The 19,532-nt window shown below is 37.4% G+C and overlaps 3 protein-coding genes across 3 annotated transcripts in view; 1 reads left to right on the top strand and 2 right to left on the bottom strand.

Moving 5' to 3' along the window:
• Positions 1-19,532, bottom strand: part of LOC124169339 (cohesin subunit SA-1-like) — a 58,251-nt gene that overhangs the window by 14,123 nt on the left and 24,596 nt on the right. Inside the window, exons 8-11 of the mRNA XM_046547921.1 lie at positions 18,234-18,509; positions 4,322-4,480; positions 2,798-3,001; positions 25-216 (exon numbers count right to left, since the gene is read on the bottom strand). Of these exons, the coding sequence (XP_046403877.1) occupies positions 25-216; positions 2,798-3,001; positions 4,322-4,480; positions 18,234-18,509 (831 nt within the window). The remainder of the gene's footprint in view (positions 1-24; positions 217-2,797; positions 3,002-4,321; positions 4,481-18,233; positions 18,510-19,532) is intronic.
• LOC124169341 (putative nuclease HARBI1) lies at positions 8,462-11,683 on the top strand. Its single transcript, XM_046547923.1, has 3 exons — positions 8,462-9,739; positions 9,823-10,019; positions 10,268-11,683. The coding sequence occupies exons 1-3, from the start codon at positions 9,491-9,493 to the stop codon at positions 10,422-10,424; spliced, it is 603 nt and encodes a 200-aa protein (XP_046403879.1). The 5' UTR covers positions 8,462-9,490; the 3' UTR covers positions 10,425-11,683.
• LOC124169340 lies at positions 10,134-17,146 on the bottom strand. The gene is made up of 6 exons (XM_046547922.1): positions 16,161-17,146; positions 14,339-14,550; positions 14,069-14,245; positions 13,620-13,836; positions 12,740-12,842; positions 10,134-10,208 (listed from the first exon to the last, which is right to left on the bottom strand). Exons 1-6 carry the CDS (start codon positions 16,189-16,191, stop codon positions 10,181-10,183), a joined length of 768 nt encoding a protein of 255 aa, XP_046403878.1. The 5' UTR covers positions 16,192-17,146; the 3' UTR covers positions 10,134-10,180.

The following is a 19,532-nucleotide window of genomic DNA, read 5'->3' as shown; positions in this document are numbered from 1 at the left end:
GATGCAATTTAACAAGATGCTCACCTTATCAGGAACTCTACAGTCTTTAATTTTTCCAAGGCTAAGTTGAAATAGCTCATCGTAATCAACATATTCATCCATTGAAAAGTGACAGCTGATGCTCCAAAGTATGGAACAATACTTATTTAAAGCAAAAATTATATTTTCCTCATCCTTCTCCTCTTCACCACTAGGAGATGACTGGCTCTGAAGTTTCTGTAAGCATTAATGATAAAAATATAATGTTAGCCGAAAGGAGACACTCAATACTGAGCAAATTCAGATTAAAGAGAGGATGATAACTAGGGATGGGTTGGTTAAACTTTTATTGTTTTTGATTCTTAATTTAGCCCTAAAATATCTCAATTTGTAATTTCAAAGTTTTTTTCTAATTAAATAGCATGCACATCTAGGAGAATATTAATTTCATTTTGAGGACGAATCCTTTCCATATTGATAAAAACAAAATAAGGGAATCATCACGATCACATGGAGAACAATTGGATACTTCTGCAGTATCTAATTTACATTTCTGCAATTAGATTCTTAAACTGCACGTCACTTCACCATTTGTTTTGCAATCCCTGTAATTTCAATGAGTGATCAAATAGGCTTTACTAACATGGGTAGTAGTTCTTTTTGGTACCGGTTCCTGTCGCAGCTTTAATAACTACAGTAGACTTTGTTCTTACGAAGTTCACAGGACTGAAAAACCAGGGGTTTGTAGCAACGTAGTTTGTATGAATAATGTTTCTTTTACCGTATATTGGATAAGCCTTTATGTCAGACCAATTATTTACATAAACGAGAGCCTACTGTATGTTGTTTCATGATTTTTTTGCAAGCCCTGTACTTTCAACAAGTGAACAGGGTTCAAACAGGTTTTCCCACCTTTTTTTCAGTACCATTCATTGCTTTCGCACCAGTTTCCACCCTGGTTCCAACCTCGAGAACTGGTGGAACTGAGAACCAAAGAACTGAACAGACCAATACCTAATGATAAAAATCACTCAATAACATTAACTTAATGGTAATCCAGACAAATTTTATAAACATTATTCTGTTATGAGTTGTAAGATAAGATATAATAGTACAAGGATGGAACCTCTATGGCCTTAAGCAGTGGCGCAGCGAGGGGGGGTTTTGGGGGTTAAAACCCCTCCCAGAGCTCAGAGAAATTTTTAAGTTTAATCCATTTTACTTAATTGGATTGATATTACTAATATAATAGTGTAAGAATTAATAAAATATCCCTCAGAAAGTCGTAAAACACACCATTTTGATCCGTTTATCTTAAAATTTCGCAAAATATTAATCTCGTACTAACTGCTTATCCTGGTGGGTAGTCCATACCCCCACACACCCTGGTATTAGTTGCGCCTAAACCCCCCCCAGCCTTAATTCCTAGCTGCGCCCCTGGCCTTAACCCTTTCGAGACCACGGAGTTTTCGTCTTAGCTTGACTGCTGTACCGAGCCCCAAGAGACTCTTCTTTCTCGTGGTACGGAGCATTTTTGGAGGGCATTCGTTAAGAAGGGTCTCACTGAACCTTTTTCGACCCCTCCACGGTGGGACTCCGCATTATCTTGGACTCTGAGAGTAGTTGTGCTCCCTCCTTTCCGGGTTTACGACCATACCTGCGGCATTGGTTCGCGGTCAACTTATGTATTGCTTATATGTATTTAGCAAATGAATAATTGTTGCTTGCACGTAAATTACAGACATAGAATATAATTCCTCATTTTTATCTGAGCATTGTCAAATTTTAAACGAAGTTCAAAGGCCATTATCAAAGCATTTAACGCAGCAACAATTTCCATGTTGATGTTTATACATAACTCGAAATATAAGTTAATATTTGTCGTAGAATTTCGTTTAAAAATTCTGAACGTTGCTCAAAAGACAAACAATTCAATTCTTAGTTTATATTTCTTGAGAAATGAACAAATATTTATTTCGAAAATTGACTCTATAAACAATTGTATGACCGCTGTCCCTTACCGCTGAGAGGGGTTATAAAAGACGAAGGGTTCGGGTACCTGCTCCCGGATTCGGAGGGTTAATCCTAAACCCCGAAGCGTTGGGTCCCGAGACAAAGGCGACCTAAACCCACGACCGTCCTGAAAGGGGGAGAGCTAGAAAACGTTTATATACGGGTTTCGTTTTCTTGACCGGGAAAATCTCACACGTACATATACGCCCGTGGTCTCCCGGGTCAGGAAACGTCCACACGTATATATACGTGTACAGTATGGAAAAGGTTAAGCATTAATATGGCAGGGGATGTTAGGGGACACCAGGTGTGCATTGGAGGTATTTGACAACTGATTCTCACCTAGCTTTAATTTATGTCACTTATTGATCAGGGAAAACAAAACTCCTACACCTGTTTGGCTAAAGGTATCTCACATTTCATTTCTGCCAGACAATATTAAAACTATTAACTGTCCAGGTAATTTCAAAAGGAGAGTCAAAGAGTTCCTAATTAATAGATGTTATCAAGATCAAAAAACTTTCTAAGTGATTGTGCTGCACAATATAATATTAAATATTTTGGAGTATCTTCGTGCTTCTATATTTTCTCTATGTTTTTGATGAAACCATGCATGACAATGCAAACAGTGCAATAAATATTATTATAATTCGCTCCCAATCTGAGTTGTGTGAAGGCTGCATAAAACTCCCAGTTCACACAAGAAGAGTGCAACTCCTTTTTCATAATATACTTGTTAGTAACAAAGATTGAAAATGCTACAAATAGAAGGTCTAAATGCAAAACTTGAAACAATTAACCTTACCATATGACAAACTTGAAGGTAAGACTTCAGTGTATTCCTCCACTTATCAGCAGCATGGTTCAGGAATGGTTTCACCACATACAAGTCAAACAAATGGTTGTCCCCACACAAATGCGCCAATAATTTTGCACCCTTGACATGAATTTCTTGATCAACATTCATTGTCATAAGTTTCTTGAAGGCATCACCAAAACGTCTGATTTCCTAGTAGGAAAGAATTGAGAATTAATTACTTAATGTCCATATTAACAATCCCACAGCATTGAAGTTTCTGGGATTTAAAGTCAATAAGGGGGCTTCTATTCCAGAAAAAGTACTTAAGTCCCTAATTATGCAGCCAGGACATCATTGTCAAAGGTATAAATTACAGTGAGATGGACATATGTAATTACTTACAATTCATTGATTTCGAAGGTAACTTAAGATTTGTATTGATTTACTGTAATTTTGTTGAAAATTGGAGACCAAATGCTAGTAACTTCACAGTCACTTTCAGTTTGCCATCCACCGATTTTGAAAGAATTACTGCACAAATTTGAAATGCATGCGTTGCAATCAAGACAATAATTTTATTTCAGTAATTCTTCAGAATTTCTTCCTGTGAAGTACTTAATTCTTTAGAATTTCTTCTTGCTACATACTTATTAATCTTTTGGAATCACTCAAACACAACGTGGATTTCAAAATTAATTCTACAATTTCCTTTTTAAAATCTATTTAAATACACAGGTCCACCATATTCGCTTCTTGCGGATCTTTCGCACAATTTGTGCGTTGTGGGTACTCCCAATAAGTTATCACCGAGGCTAGTCCCAGTATACTTTAACTCATCATAATTAAACATATGAAAATGGGAAGGTAAAAAGAACTTCTGGTTTTCAAGGATATCAGCCACAAGATGGCAAGTTGTTAGCAAAAGAGTGGGTAATTTTTCTCCTCTCGTTTCAAAAATATACCAGGGTAAGGAACTATAAAATTATCTCAAACGATTTTTGTAAAATAGTACACATTTTAAATCAAAAATTAACTTATATGGCACCTTAATTGTTGATCTGACAATAAGAAAATTAATTTTTATACAACCATGAGAACCTAGTACGTTGAATGCATAAAGCTTTCAGGCTTGTTTTGAACTAAAGAAATATTTCCAAAAATCAAGCCTCAGAAATCCAAGGGGGGACTATATTCTGACAAATATGTTAATTACCCCAGGAAATATTCTCCTGGACCAAGCATCAAACCATACACCTTTGCTTTCCCTTTTGGGCAGCCCTCTGTGCCATCTGTGTTCTCTGATTCCAGTAACAACTTTATGGAATCTGGATAACATAGTGGTTTGCACAGAGGTCTGGAAAAAGTCCACATTCCATCTTTGATCTAGGGGAATTTTTTCCTTAATTATTAATGCCATTTCCACAAATTTTTATACGGCAGGTTTGAAATGCATTAAATTTCAATAGATAATTAATTAGAGGTAGGTAAATAAGCCATTGCATTGATGATCTAAGTATGATGATAGATTACCTCACTCCCAGTAAAGCCACTGACATCAACCATGGAACATATGGACAGCAAATCATTAATTTTTGAAATATCAGCCATGAACTTAGTTATCATTCTGGGAATAAATGCCATTATGTTTCCAGCATCTTGTAATAATTCTTGTCTCTTATCTTCATCAATCTGCAAAAAAAGTATAAGCACAATTATGAATAAAACAGGATCATTTCATTCTACAATGGAGACACCTTAGTAATATATTTATTTATTTATTTCATCACCAAAAACGGCACAAAGGCCTTTACATTGGCTGTTCCTAAATAAATAATATATAAAAGATAACAAACAATAGCACAGTAAATGAAAAGTAACAGTAAACAAAATTTTTAAACGTGAGAAGGGGCACTATTGATTAGACAATGGTGAATTATTGAGATGGTATTTTAAGGTGGCTTTGTAACTAGTAGCAGAGGAAAATAGGTCCAGGGAAGGGATTTTCGAAGCGATGGAGTTAAACAAGGAGGGGATTCGGAAGAACAGAGAGCATTGAGAGATGGAGAGACGGAATCGCGGAATGTGAAGCAGAGAGTTGTTTCGTAAGGGGCGAGGAGGAATATGAAATCGGAAAAGAGGGAGAATTTCGTTTGTCCGTAGAGAACCACTAAAGACTTTATGTAGAAACATGAGATCTGATAAGAAACGGCGGCTTGTTATGTTAGGTATCCTGAGGGAGAAAAGGATAGCGTCACGGGCGTAATATCTGAGTGTGGGGATTCGATGGCGGACTACTGCAAGAAAGAAGTTTAAAGGACGGTTGAGCAAGCTTAGAGTAGTGGGGCAGGCGGTAGACCAGACTGGTGAGCAGTATTCAAGTATGGGGAGAATACAACCGAAAAAAACTGTTCTTAATGCGGTAGGGTCGTGAAGGTCTGTTAGTCTATAAAGCATACCAACAATGGCCATTGCTCTCCTCACGATCAGCGCATTATTATTTTGCTAAGTCCTCTTTCCCAAATAAATGTCACATAAATAGTTATTATACACATTCAAACATGTAAAGTAATTTCCGAATTATCTGGTCCAATGATAGGGAGTGGCAAAGCAAAAAAAATCAGAAAACACTGATAATCCAAACTTAAACTTTAATGTCTTAAAATGTTCATAACTTACATAAATCAACAATATATTGTTATTTATGCAAATACAGGCATCCCCCGAGTTACGTAAGAGATGCGTTCCGGCAGACTCTGCGTAAGTCGAAATTTACGTAAGTCGAACCTTTGCGTTAGTGCTTCAGAGATTGCGATCAGCGTGGTGAAATGCTCAGCGGAGAAATGCGCGGTAAATTCTCGGTGAAGTTTCATTCAATTCACTGCGATATTCATGAACTCTACTGCGTATTCTTACGTTATTAGATACAAAATCGATAAACATTAATATAGTCTGAGAGTTGCATCTCGAGCATTACTAATCAAAATGCGTAATATTATTCCCAGAGTTGACCAAGCGCGTGGATTCGGGAAAGTACAGTATCTCAACGTTACATTACTAAACTGAATACTTAAATCGATTCATTATGTTATACTGCAATCTAAGGGCTCAAAGAATGCATCGTCTACCTACGTATAATCATTATATCTTCTGCCTTTTATATACATATTACGTTGATCGATGAATCAGGTGGTTTCACTGTAACAGTTAATACACGTAGGAGGAGTGTCTAGGATTACGAGCAAATAACACACAAAAAAATACCAGTAAATTACTACATTCTTAGATACATTCACACGCACATACACTCAATCTTTCACGCACGAAAACATACTTTCATTCTCTCATATCTCAATAAAATAACTTGAAATTTTAATCATTTGAATATTTAATTCGCTGGAAACATCGAAGAGTATTTCCAAAGCACGAAGCTAATTAAAAGTGAGCTTTTATTCAGCCAACTCCGTCATTAACGTGCAACAAAGTTAGTGGGGAAAAGCTTTCAATGACGCAATATTCATTTACAGTTGCACACAATATGAAGAGAACGAGAAAATGCAGCTTAATAAAATTTTACGCCAGAAACATGTAAACAATTACGCAATTAATATCGTGTGCCAACTTTTTCGCGGCGTTCATTGCCAACACTTATAATTTCAATGCCGTTACGTGGGTACTAAACAATTCTTTTCCGCAATAAAGATTTCTGCTCCAACTTCATTTTCTTTTAATTCCATAGATGGAAATGTCCAAACTTAAGGATACAATTTTTAAATACTCGAAAGTCGGAGTTCGGGTGTGCATGCTGTATAATAAGTTGTATCGTACAGGAATGAGCGCAACCACATCCATCGCTAGAACTGCAAATTTTCACGTTGATTGCTGACTTGGGATTTATTAGCGATTTTTTCACAGAAATTAATGAAAATTCCTTCGAGGAATGACAAAAATGGGTCACTATGTTATTTTTAGCACGTAAAAAACTCGATAACTATTCGATATTTTTTCTAGCATAGGTTGTACGAGCGAATATCTACTTCTTCGCGCTCGCATTCGAGAATTAACGTAATCATTTGAAATACGGTTATCGCTTACGTAAGTACGGATTTACGTAAGTCGAGACAAATGTAACTCGGGGGATGCCTGTACATAGTCTATTATTTTAGATTGCTTCCATGACTCATTGAGAGTTTCTTCACCTGACCGTGATTTCTTTTATCAGTGATAATATAATTGTATACCCATTGCTCCATATGCTCCAGCAAACTGTCAATGCAGGTGAGCACTCATCAGTGACTCATGCAAGCTTTACTTCCTGAGTGCAACGAAATCTCCAGTGCCCTTCAGCAGTATTCAACTGCATGTATCTCTACAGCTGTAATTGCACATTTGCATCAAGACCAATACTTTTAAAGGTCATACATAACATTCTTCAATTCAACATAATTCTAATTCATTCTTCTCCATTAATAGGTAATTGGTTATCCATAGAAGAAATCTTCCAAAATAAATCAAGAGTTTTTTCTCGCCGCACATCATCTTCTGCAATACCAGAGCAGACATCCAAGCTAATCTTGTTCACGATATGAGATTGTATGCTCAAATACATTGATCACCACTTTGTTTGTTCAGATGGAACTGAGGGAGATGAAAATATCCCAGGTTATGTGGAAATTTCTTTAATTTTCGTTCTGTTTCCCTAATCGTTCCACCCAATTGTAAGCCCAGTATTCAAGGATAGACTAGCAGCAGAGTAATGGGGAATGAAGAGCAAGTTTTCTTTATGGAATCTGTACTGAAATAGTACTTATACCACACCATGTGGTGGCTAGGGACTACAGTAGACTTTCGTTATTACGAAGTTCACGGGACCATAAAACCGGAGGTTCGTAATGACGAAGTTCGTATAAACGTTTCTTTTAGAAATCGTCGAAAATAAACCATATATGATAAACGCGATTGAATTATGCGGAAATATTAATAAACAGGAAAATTTGTTTCCGTGTCTCAACAGAAAAATGTAGTATGACGTACGCAAAGGTTGATACCTTCCCGAATACAGTAAGTCCGATATATGAACTTAGTGCATTCCAATACCTTGTTCATAAGTTTATAAACCTTCCCAGTGAGAAATGGGTGGTGGAATCCACGTGGAACCCACGTGGAATCCACGTTGAGTGGTGGATATTTGGTGGTGGTGGATATTGAGTGGTTGGACCCACGTGGAATCCACGTTGATCTCAAGTGGATTTGTGGTGATTATCATAAAATGTTAAACAGAATTTCTAATTTGTGGAACTTAACTCTCTGGTGACATTGCGTTATTTATCATCCTGAAACCACGCTAGTTATGTGAAAATGTATCGCACATTCTATTTTTATATAATTCGTGGAAAGGCAGCCATGAGAGCACATGAAAAATCGTAGACACATATATAGAAGGTTTAGATATAGAGTGGTTGAGGTTTTAATGGTTTTAGGACAGCACCAACTGCTGTTTTAATTTTTCCACCAAATTTCCACGTGGGTTCCACGTTGATTCCACGACCAAAAACACGTGGTATCCACGTTAATTCTCCACGTGGGTTCCACCACCCATTTCTCACTGGGTTCAGTCCAGGTGCCGAGAGTTGTCCGAAGTCTAGGCCGGGAAGGGGGAGAGGTTGCCAGCAGGGTTACCACGTAAACGCCGAATCCGAACTTTCGACTTCGACTTCGGCAAGCTGAGCCGAAGTTACGTCACACTCGAAGCGGTTCCCGATTGTTGCGACCACGTAAGCTTTTCACTCCGAACTTCGGCACGACCTTCGTATCGAACTTCGGCATGCGAATTCGAAGGGGTTTGAGGCTTCGAATACTCAGTGCCGAATACGGATTCTTGTTCAAGGCTTGGCGATCTTTCGTATATCGTGATTTCTGTTTCCTCTGAGGTTAACCACGTTGCTTAAATTATGTTACTATTTAATTTAATTACTTTTAAACATGGCACAATAACAAAATCCGTTCACAGGCTTCGAATTGTAGACATTTGAATCAATCCCCGGTTGTGTTTTGGCCAAGATGATAATATCGTGTATCGTGTTATGTTGATTATAGTTACGTTGAGGTATGAGTAAGAAATTGAATATATCTAATATTTCTGAAGCTTTCTTTGAAGTCATGAAATAGTCAAGTTTTCAAATTAAAATGCCCAAGTTATGTTATCGTTCGAATTTACTTCATGCAAGTTGGTATGCAACTAATACATTCACGTTGTTTGGGCCGGCATCTTCACGATTAATTAAATATGGAGTTTTTAAGCTGCATCGGTAAGTAATCATCGTCATTACTAACGTTTCCATAATGCCATAGCCAATTAATCATCTCAATAAAAGTCCAATATGGACAATCAACACACATTGATGAAGTTAGGTTGGAATATTACTGTCACGAAAACATAATGTCACTAAAAATTTTCGATGAATTCGTTAATTTATTTCCGAAATATTGCAATTTTGGCTGTGGCAGAAGTGATGCTTCACTAACTTTCATATTTGAGGCTAATATAACATAATAAGAGCTACAATTCGAATGGTGAAACGGATTTGTCGTCATTGCCATTTAGAATAATTATGATATTTTAATCTTCATGTTATTTCTTTGAACATAAAAATCTTACCATCGATTGATCTGTGATGCATGATGAAACTCTGAACTAAAGCTATGGATGCGATATGGGGACTTAACTTTTTGAGAAGAAGGCGACGGCAAAGAGAGAGAGAGCAAAATATTGCAATCAATCGCGCTAGGTTGCGTGGTTTAAGAGATTCATCAGACCCTTTTGCGGTGGACGAGGTAGTCTTCAAGGGGATCTACCGCCTGTCAAAGGATATGGTGCGTGGACTTGTGGCAGAGTTGAGACCACACATGGCAGTAGCACGGAGGAGCACTGCCATACCAATTGAGCTAAAAGTAAGTTAAAATAAATTACGGCTAATAAAATGATCTCCGTGTGTGACTTACACGCTAATGACTTATTCCAATTACTTACTTAGGTCCTCTGTGCACTTCATTTTTATGGTCAGGGGAGCTATCAAAAAAGTACCGGCAGTGATAGCAATCTTGGACTCTGCCAAAGCAGCGTGTCCAATGCCATCGAAGAAGTAACTGAAGCTCTTAACACCAATGATATCCTAACAAAATGGATCCACTTTCCATTGCAGAGAGAGGAAAGGAGCAGGGTGATTCGCAAGTATGGAATCAGTATATTTTTAATTCTTGATTTATTTATCATTAACATTACAAAGTTATTGATTCATTTAACAATTTAATAAATTAAAATATAAATTTACCTTATTGAAAAAAACAATTTGGTTTACATGAAATCATATGATTAGAATTAAAGTATCGAAGTTATTGTCTTCTAAGGAACTCGATGAATCTATAAAAGAGAAATCGAGTATTAATAATAACATACATATATACTTTCTCTTCACCCAGGAATTATCTTGCCACACAAATACCTGGAACGATAGGGTATGTTGATGGAACACATGTAGCCATCAAAGCCCCAAAAGAACAGGAACATTTATTTTTAAATAGGAAATCATATCATTCAATCAATGTCATGATAGTAAGTGGATATCTAGTAACATAGTATTTTTCCAATCAATCCAATAAAAAATAAAGCTATCCATTTGATGACTGTAATTATTCGAATGTTAGGCAAAAGTAATATATTTTTTCATGAATATCTTTTTGCAGGTATGTGATAGTGACCTGATTATTTTAAATTGTTTTGGGCGGTTTGGGGGAAGCACCCATGATTCCTACATCTGGAATGAATCCACAATAAAGAATTTTCTAAGGCAGATATGGGGAACTGGTGAACATTGCTGGCTTCTTGGCATGTACCATGATATTTTCCACAGTAATTACTGCAGAATTTGTGCATTTAACGTAATTGTATTTACATGAAAGAGGTTATTTTGATTTTGTAGGAGATTCTGGATATCCTCACCAGCCATGGCTCCACACTCCCATTTTAAATGCGCCTGATGGGTCCCCAGAAGCCCGGTATACTCACCTGCACATCAGGGCAAGGAATAGAGTGGAGCGATGCATAGGTATATTGAAATCTAGATTCCGCTGTCTACTAAGGCATCGGGTGCTGGACTACACTCCACTGAAGGCAGGGAGAATAGTCAACGCCTGTGTAGTACTGCACAATATGTGCCTCAGAGGAGGGTTGAATCATGAGGTCATAGAGGTGGAAGAGGAGGTAAATTTACCTCCGGAAAGACTTCCATTGGAGCAGATGCCACAAATGGCCCTACTCCAACAAGCTAGGGCTGTTAGGCAGCACATCATTAACCGGCTAGCCAATCAATGAGAGTTTGACTGCATTTTAGTCTAGCTGCTAGCCTAAATAGTTTTTAGTCCAAAATAATTTCCTGATTTTTTTTGTTCCTGTCTGTTGCAAATGTTTTAATATTTTGTTTTGAGGTGTTTCGTTTGATTATTTCATTAATATGTGTTCATCTATGAGTTAATGTATTTTTAAGTACAAGGTTATATGATGGAGTGTGGTAAGGCAGTGGCTGGAACACCACTGATGGGAAATTCCTAAATTCAAATCCCATATGAAGCCTTCATACACACTAAAAGAAACTTTTTCAAAATGCAAGGTGACCCAGGGACTGGATTTCATACCCTGAATTTATGAACATCCATCCTCTTAAGGCCTAATAAAAATTCTATAATTCTGGAATCATTGAAAGGTTCTCAGTTTTAATTGGGATACTATAACAAGAAGCTAAGAAGAGTGAGAGAAAAGAGCGTCCTAAATACCTTAAGCAGAAGATGGGGCAACTTAGTTGGCCACATTTTCAGGAAGGATGACCAGATGAAAACAATCATAGAAGGACAGGTGAAGTGAAAGAAGAGCAAGGGACGGCCCCGAATGAATTACATAGGACAAAGGGTTATAAAGGATGCAAAAGAGAAGAAATACATCACTATAAAAAGTTAAGCGGATAGGAGTGAGAGAGGGAGAGTTGCATCAAACCAATCTTAGGATTGTTTTCTAATGTTTATGAATATCAGGAGGTATTGTAAAGGAGCAGCGGAGAAAGCAAGGATAGAGGCCTTTGAAATTTGGTGCTACAGACGAATGATGAAAATCAAATGGATCGACCGAGTTAGTAACGAGGAAGTCCTAAAAAGGATAGGAGAGAAGAGAAGCCTCATGAAAACCTTAACAAGAAGACGGAACAACCTTATAGGCCACATCTTGAGACATGATGGCCTGATGAAGACAATCGTCGAAGGACAGGTGGAAGGCAAGAATGGAAAAGGAAGACCTCGAACAAAATATATGGAGCAAGTAAAGAGAGATGTGAAAGAGAAGAAATACGTAGGTGTGAAAAGATTAGCTGATAGGAGTGGAGGAGAGGAGAGCTACGTCAAACCAATCCTAGGATTGTTGACCAGTGATGATGATTGTAAAGGAATGAATAATATGAAGAAGTTGTAGTGTAGATATAAATACAACGATGGTGATGGAAGTAGACTGAATATGAGATTGGACATATGCATTATAAGGAGAAACACGGTCAGCATATTTTTATATTTAAAAATATTTTTTATACATCCCAAGCAAAGAATATACTAAGGTGCACAAAGAGTTTATGGCAAGGAAATGGACAGAATTCTCTACCAATTAACACAGGCATTTCGAAAAGTTATCATTGAAAATTATTTCAATTATATATGTATATAATTTGTCTGTTCTTACATTGTGAAATTTGACCTTTTTCCTTTTTACCCACTTTATTTAATGTTTTGTCAATGTGGGCATCAGCCAGTGGAAAATTTTAATGTGAAATAATAAAAAAATTTAAACTTAGCCTCTAATCCCTCAAAATTTTGAGAGATATATGGATACCTTTGTCCTCTTTCAATTTAACTTACTCATTTCCAACAGCCTGGAAGGTCTCCGCCATTTGGACCATGGCAGCACTTATCTCTTCAACTGCACTGACCATTCGCTCATCTAGCATAGTGGAGTTATCATCTGAAGTAAATTTATTCATGATGCATTAGTCTTCCCAAAAAATTGAAATTGATGTATGCTTATGAACCAAATATTTATATAGAAGATTAAAGCCAATAAATAAATACTTTGAGATGGCATGAAATGTTACATTGAAAATATTTTAGATATCCATACCTTACAGAGAAAATAATGGAAAATTGCATTGAATGGTAATTTTCATGTTAGCAAACTATGCAGAAAGTGCCTCTGCCCTTCTAATAGTAACTTTGTGATTGCTCCCCATCAAAAAGTGAATATTGCTCTAAGATTTTCAATCAAATGACTACCTGCATTTCACTAAGCATATACTCACTTAGTCATGAGCATCAAAATGTTTGTTCTGACTGTGGAAATTACACATGAATGATCTTAATTGAAGTTTCATTACAAATAATGTCAGGTATTACTTTCATTCCATTCAAAGATAAAAGTGTTTAACAACCATAAACACATTATATTGCTCCTTGGGAGTAGTTTCCAATGATGCCATCTGTATTAAAGATGTTTCAGTGCTGGCTGGTATGGAGACAAAGATAACCCAAATACCCTATGGAGATATACTTTTTTAACAAACTAAATGAAAATAGTGAAGACTAATATGATTATTACAAATCACAGCATTATTTGAATATCCCTTACTTTATGCATATTGTATCCAATGAGCCAGATACTTTCAGTTACTATATTTTAAGATGCCACTCCATTTCAGACTAAGTAATTGACAAGCAGTTATCATCACATAGCAAGAAAACTCACCACTTCTTTCCCTCTTCCTTTTTTTCCCCCTTCCCTTAGAGGCTTCGCCTGCAGGTTTGGGGGTTGAACTGGGAGGGTCATGCGATGTAGAAGGAACAGGAGGTGAGGCAGGAGGAGTGGGGCTGGGTGATGTGCAAACCTCAGGAAACACGAATGTTAATTCGTTTTCCTGAGGAATACTGGATGTGGCAGGTTGATGTGGACATTCAAGTTGGACCTGAAAGAAGGAATTTCTGAATAGAAAAATTACATTGAATAGAGTCAACTGCAATGTCCTTATAACAGCATCAGCTTTTTATGCCAGGCAGCCATTTCTATTTGACCATGAGAGAGATAAGTGTTACAGCCAGTTAAGTTAAGCCATAGTACAGTAGGTATTATACATTACTGCAGCATAGAACATGGCACATTTTCTGCCATAAACCAGGCAAAATGTTTCTTGTGCTTACCTGAATGGGGTCTTTTAAGACCTCCATGCCCACAGATGCTGTCTGCCCCATGACTTGCAGCAGCCGCTCCTCAATGTCTGAGAGGGGAGGCAATGGAGGTCCTGCCCCTGTACCCCCAGCATGCCTCCTCACCTTCTGTCCCTTACACTTTGTGTCCGACTTCCAATCCTGCCAGCACTGAGAACAGACATGGAATACTTGGAGATGAAACAGCTTTGAATTCATGAATTCCCACTGAAAACATTTGCAATAATGCATATTGATAGTGACCTTAATCCACTTCTCCACCGTTTTACTGGCCCCTGTGGGACAAGCATTGAGACTATCTCCCAGTTCTTTCCAGAGCTTGTGCCTCAATGCAGCCCCTTGTGGCCCGCATAGCTGGTTGCGAGCCAATGCAGGGTGCTCCTCCATAAATTGGAGCATCATGGCTCGCTGCTCAGGAGACACCCTGACATTGGCTCCTTTGCCTGCGTCATGCTCTGAAATTGAAAATAGAAGTACTCTAAAATGATGAATTATGAATAATCAATCACAACAAAACTGTTGACTACTTACATTATATCATCATGGAACATCATTATGGATTAGAAGACATGTGAATGCTGGAAAAATATTATTACCTAACATATGTTTTTTTTAAGTAAAATTGTTTTAAAAAACATATTTTAAGGTTACAGTTTTTCCTTTTTGGTATAAGTACCCCTTCCTTTCATGCACCAATTAACAACATGTAATCTTTGATGGTAAATAACCATAAGCATAGATTTGAAAACATAATGAAGCAATAGAAATAACACTATTACATACTGCAAAAAATCTTACCTTTCAGACACACAAATATACCTTCCATTAATGTAAAAATCAGTGACATTTGTTACAGTGGAACATCTGAATGTCATGAGAGTAGCTTTAAGATCTGATTGAAATTGAACATATTTTAAACATTACATAGAAAGGCCTTCAAATGATATATTGAAATATATATATATATATATATGTAGGTACATACTTCTTGTTATTCCTTGATGAGGTATTTACCAAAAGTATAACCCAGGTTGGGTAAAACACAGTAAAAAAGACACAATAGAAAGAGCCTCACATGAATGATGGCATCTAATCATGGAAAGGAATTAATGGTACTGACACACAAACTAAAGATGCACATAATTAATATTTCTGGAAGATTGCCACCATTCATGTCACTATCTATGCTTTTACTACAGAATTAGAAGCATGTTTTAACAACCATTTCAATTCAATGCAAGTATTATTACATCCAAAGTTACTAATATCCAATAAACGTTGCTTTCTCTGGTAAATACCTTCCTTCATGTAGTGGGGCAACGAGGGGGGGGTTTTGGGGGATAACCCCCCCCCATACCTCATAGAAATTTTATGTTAAATCTATTTTACTTAATTTGATCAATATTGCTAATAGAATAGTGTAAGGATTAATAAAATATCCCTCAGAAGGCCGTAAAAATCACCATTTTGTATCTTTTATTATAATTTCTCCGGCGGAGGGCCTCCGCACCTCCCGCTTGCCCTGGCGGGTATGCAGTACCCCTAAGCCCCAAGTATAAGTTGCGTCTAAAACCCCCCCTAGCCTTAATTCCTAGCTGCGCCCCTGCATTCATGGTATCCAGTATGCCTTTCGTGGGTACAAAAACCTAATGCAAATTCATTTACCACATGACCTCAATGTAACTAATTTTATAACCCAATAAGCACTCAATTCTCAGCTGTACCTATGATATTCACAACTCATAAATAAATATTTCCACCACCATATATATAACCAAATAAACACACAACATACCTCTCCAGGATAAGACTTCCATTTCGTTGGTAAAGGAAGACATAAATTTAAGTGATTGCAAAGCATACCATATCGCAAATGATACAGCGTATTTAACTCATAAAATGCACCAAATAATCATGTTATACCTTAATTTGTATACCACTTGCCTTCTCGGTTATCCCCTCATTATTCATGGAATTATCAATGCACACGGTTATTACAGGAATTAAAAAATGATCAAGTATGTGCTACACCAAAAGAAAAAGCTTAACAAACATCGTAGTTCACCTTTATGTAGTTGTCCCAGTTGTCGTTCCATCTCTCCAACCTTCTTAACTTTCTCTGTAAATAATCTAAAAGAAAGTAAAAAATCAGTAGGTATCTATAAGTAGAGCTGGTAAATAGATGCAGCCGCAACGGTGACTGATGACTGAATGGATATTAAAGAATCAACGCTATGGTCAGATAACACATGCAATTGATGGGTTATTTCTTGATGCCTTAATCTAATTGTCGCTCGATTACCCATTCATTAAAGCCATGAGTTCCAACAGTGGATGAGCGAATGAATTAGGCGGCATGTAACGTTTGCTTTGTTGTAATACGATTAACATATTATGAGAGACATACTGTGTTGAACATTTTAAAAGGTTGTTTATCTATTGTTGGAGCAAAAATAAAAGCCTCAATATGATGAAACATCTGTTGTTTGCCATTCCAACATCGTAGGCCTCGATTTCGCTGACTTGTGTATTCATTATCATTCATCATTATCTCTTTATTCACCATTAAAATCGAAAGAATTAAGTTCATGAGAAAACAACAGCTTCTTGCGCCTTAAAAGTAATGATGGATATTTACTACAATACGAGCAACTATCCGAGTTACTTACCTCAAATGGAAATACTTACCTCTTATTTTGTGTATTTGTGAAGCAGACACACCCAATGCGGCACACGTTCTTCATTGGCTGCATATGATTACGTCATTGTTTCATCCGTGAGTTATTGCGTCTCTTCGAAAAGCTTTTCGAATTCGAAGCCGGCGAGTCGAAGGTTGTTACGTGGTCGTGCCGAAGCACCTTCGGTTTCGTCTTCGGCAAGCCTTCGGAAGCGGACTCGAAGTCGAATTCCGTGCCGAAGGCGAATCCGAAGACGGTCTCGAATTTACATGGTAACCCCGCAGGTAAGAAAGGGAAACGCCTACAAAGAGTTCCGTGAAGAAAGGAGCCGGGAGGGAAGAAGAGCGTGAAGGGCCCAGAGGAAGAACCACTTCTTTTGGTGATTCAAAGAAAGGACATGTTCTGTGGATCAGGCTTATTTCGGTGGTCTTTATGCATTTGACAACATTGTGTGATTAGGCGATGGTGTGAGGTGCGTTTGGGGGACAACAATTGGCCGTAAACAGTGCTGGCGCAGGGTTATCCGCCACTCCTATCATGCCGTCATCGGGCAACTCTCGCCGGCCGGACTGTATGGAGGCATCGAGGAGCACGGTTATCCTGCAGAATGCAACACTGCGTAACAATCGTGCACTACCTCACGATTGTGACGAGCTAATCTAGCTTAGAGTGTAACGAAGCCGGAGCCGAAAAAATCACTCTCCGCGGCAAGGAAGAACGGGCGAAAGGTTGAACAGTTCCTAACTTCACACCGGATTCAATGATACTTTGTTCAGATTATGCCCAGAGTGCGAGTTCCTCTATGCAGCACTGCGGACGAACGGCCAAATGAAAAGGCGCCAAATTCAAATTTTGACACTTTTGAATGCTGATCTCTGAAAGTTCGTAAATCAAATGTGCATAGGAAGAGGACTAACTGTACATCAAATTTTCGAGCTGTAATGAGTCAGTCACCATGATTCCTCAGGAATGAAGCTTATTACATGACGTTGCGTGTATGGTGGAGAAAGAACCATCATTTATGCTCTTCATCACAGTACACGAAGAGGACTTAAACATGGCATGATTATCAAAACTGAGCGCAGTGAATATCCACCTGAAAACCATTGCTTATGTGTGGAACTTCGTAATAAAGTTCATTTTGTCACCGCCGGGACTGGGACTGAGATTCGTAATTTCGTAAAAACGGAAATTTCGTATTAAATTTAATTTTCTATAGCTTGGATGGGCCTTTTCCTCGGGACCAACGATTTATTTCGTAAAAACAAGATCTTCGTAATAACGTTGTTCATATTAACGAGAGTCTACTGTATCCATGTGCCAGAATATAAGTATAAAAATTATGTATTTGATACAAACCAATCTTAGGATTGATGAATACTGACGATGATGACACAAACTTTGACAAAATTCACTAATTTCAAATGCTGAAAAATAAGAGCACAATAAAATATGTTTACCTTGGATGAATACTGATTCTTGGCTTTCTTTCCATGACGTGGGCTTTCTTGGGTGCTAAGCTGTTTTAAACAGTTAAGCATCAAAGAGATGATTATATTTTCATCATCAGATTTTAAAGATGAACTCAAATCATTAGGAAGACCCCTGAGGAGGTGTGGAGCAGCAGTATTTAGTTCATCCATGAGCAAAAGAGCAACATAGGATTTCCAATTTAGCAAATAAAGGTCTGCAGTGCTGAGCATTGACTCAACTAAAAGACCAACCTTTCCTGGAGTCTGGAAATAAAAATCATGCAAAAAAGGTAAGACAAGTCCACATTTAATATAAATATAGTTTTAATGGTTTATAAATCCTCAAAATTCACAACATTTTCCAATTTCAAAGTCCTGTAACCTTTTTACATATGGCTGTAAACTTCTACAAATTGGCATTTCAACATTACCAACAAGGATTACTCTACGTGGCAAATTCTAAAGAAATCAAGGAGGGTTAGATGGAAACATTCTGTACGGATGGTGAAAATTCTTTCTGTTTTTACCCTGAGAATTTTGGATGGATCATTTAGATGCGTCAACATGATTTTAATGCAAACTATAAGCATTTGGTAGTATGGTTTCACTAGTTCGTTTCAGTTGTTGTGCTAATTATAAATGGATGTATCGAAGCGTTTGATTAGGTAAATTTATATTTTAAACATTAGTTTTTAACCATGTTTAAACTAAAGGCAATTCACCCAAATTGCCACGTACTTTAAATCACAACACCTCTATCCATTCCTCTTCATATAAATACCTCGGTAAGCAAAGTATAAATTAAGTGGCCAGTAAAGTTTGTATGGTATGACTGTAAAGGAAAAAAACTGTCAAGAGCTAATACATATATTTCAGACTAAAAGAAATATTAACAACTACAAAGCCAACAACAGCCTGTATTTCAACAATGATTTTGACCCAGGCTATGTTTTTCATTACCAACAAGCTTTCATCACCAGTAATTCCGCCTCGGCAATTTCAGAAAAATTCAATGAGAAATTATTAATTCCAAGATGAGAAAAGTCTTGATAAGCAAATACCCAGTCAACACAGTATTCGTAATGAGGTCTTATATGAACTCATACGTTGGACTCCTTTAAGATTCCACATTAAGAGACATGAAAGGGCCTTTAAGACCTCACACTTCATGAGGTCACATGAATGATGTCTTAAAGACCGCATACTTCATGAAATCTTGAAGACCTCACACTTCATGGGGTCTTCAAGATCTCACACACATGAGGCCTGAAAAATCAAGTCATATAT

Source organism: Ischnura elegans, chromosome 12, assembly GCF_921293095.1.
Source record: "Ischnura elegans chromosome 12, ioIscEleg1.1, whole genome shotgun sequence".
Classification (NCBI taxonomy): Eukaryota; Metazoa; Arthropoda; class Insecta; order Odonata; family Coenagrionidae; genus Ischnura; species Ischnura elegans.
The sequence above is the reverse complement of the archived record's forward strand: the minus strand, read 5'-3'. Positions and strand labels throughout refer to the sequence as shown.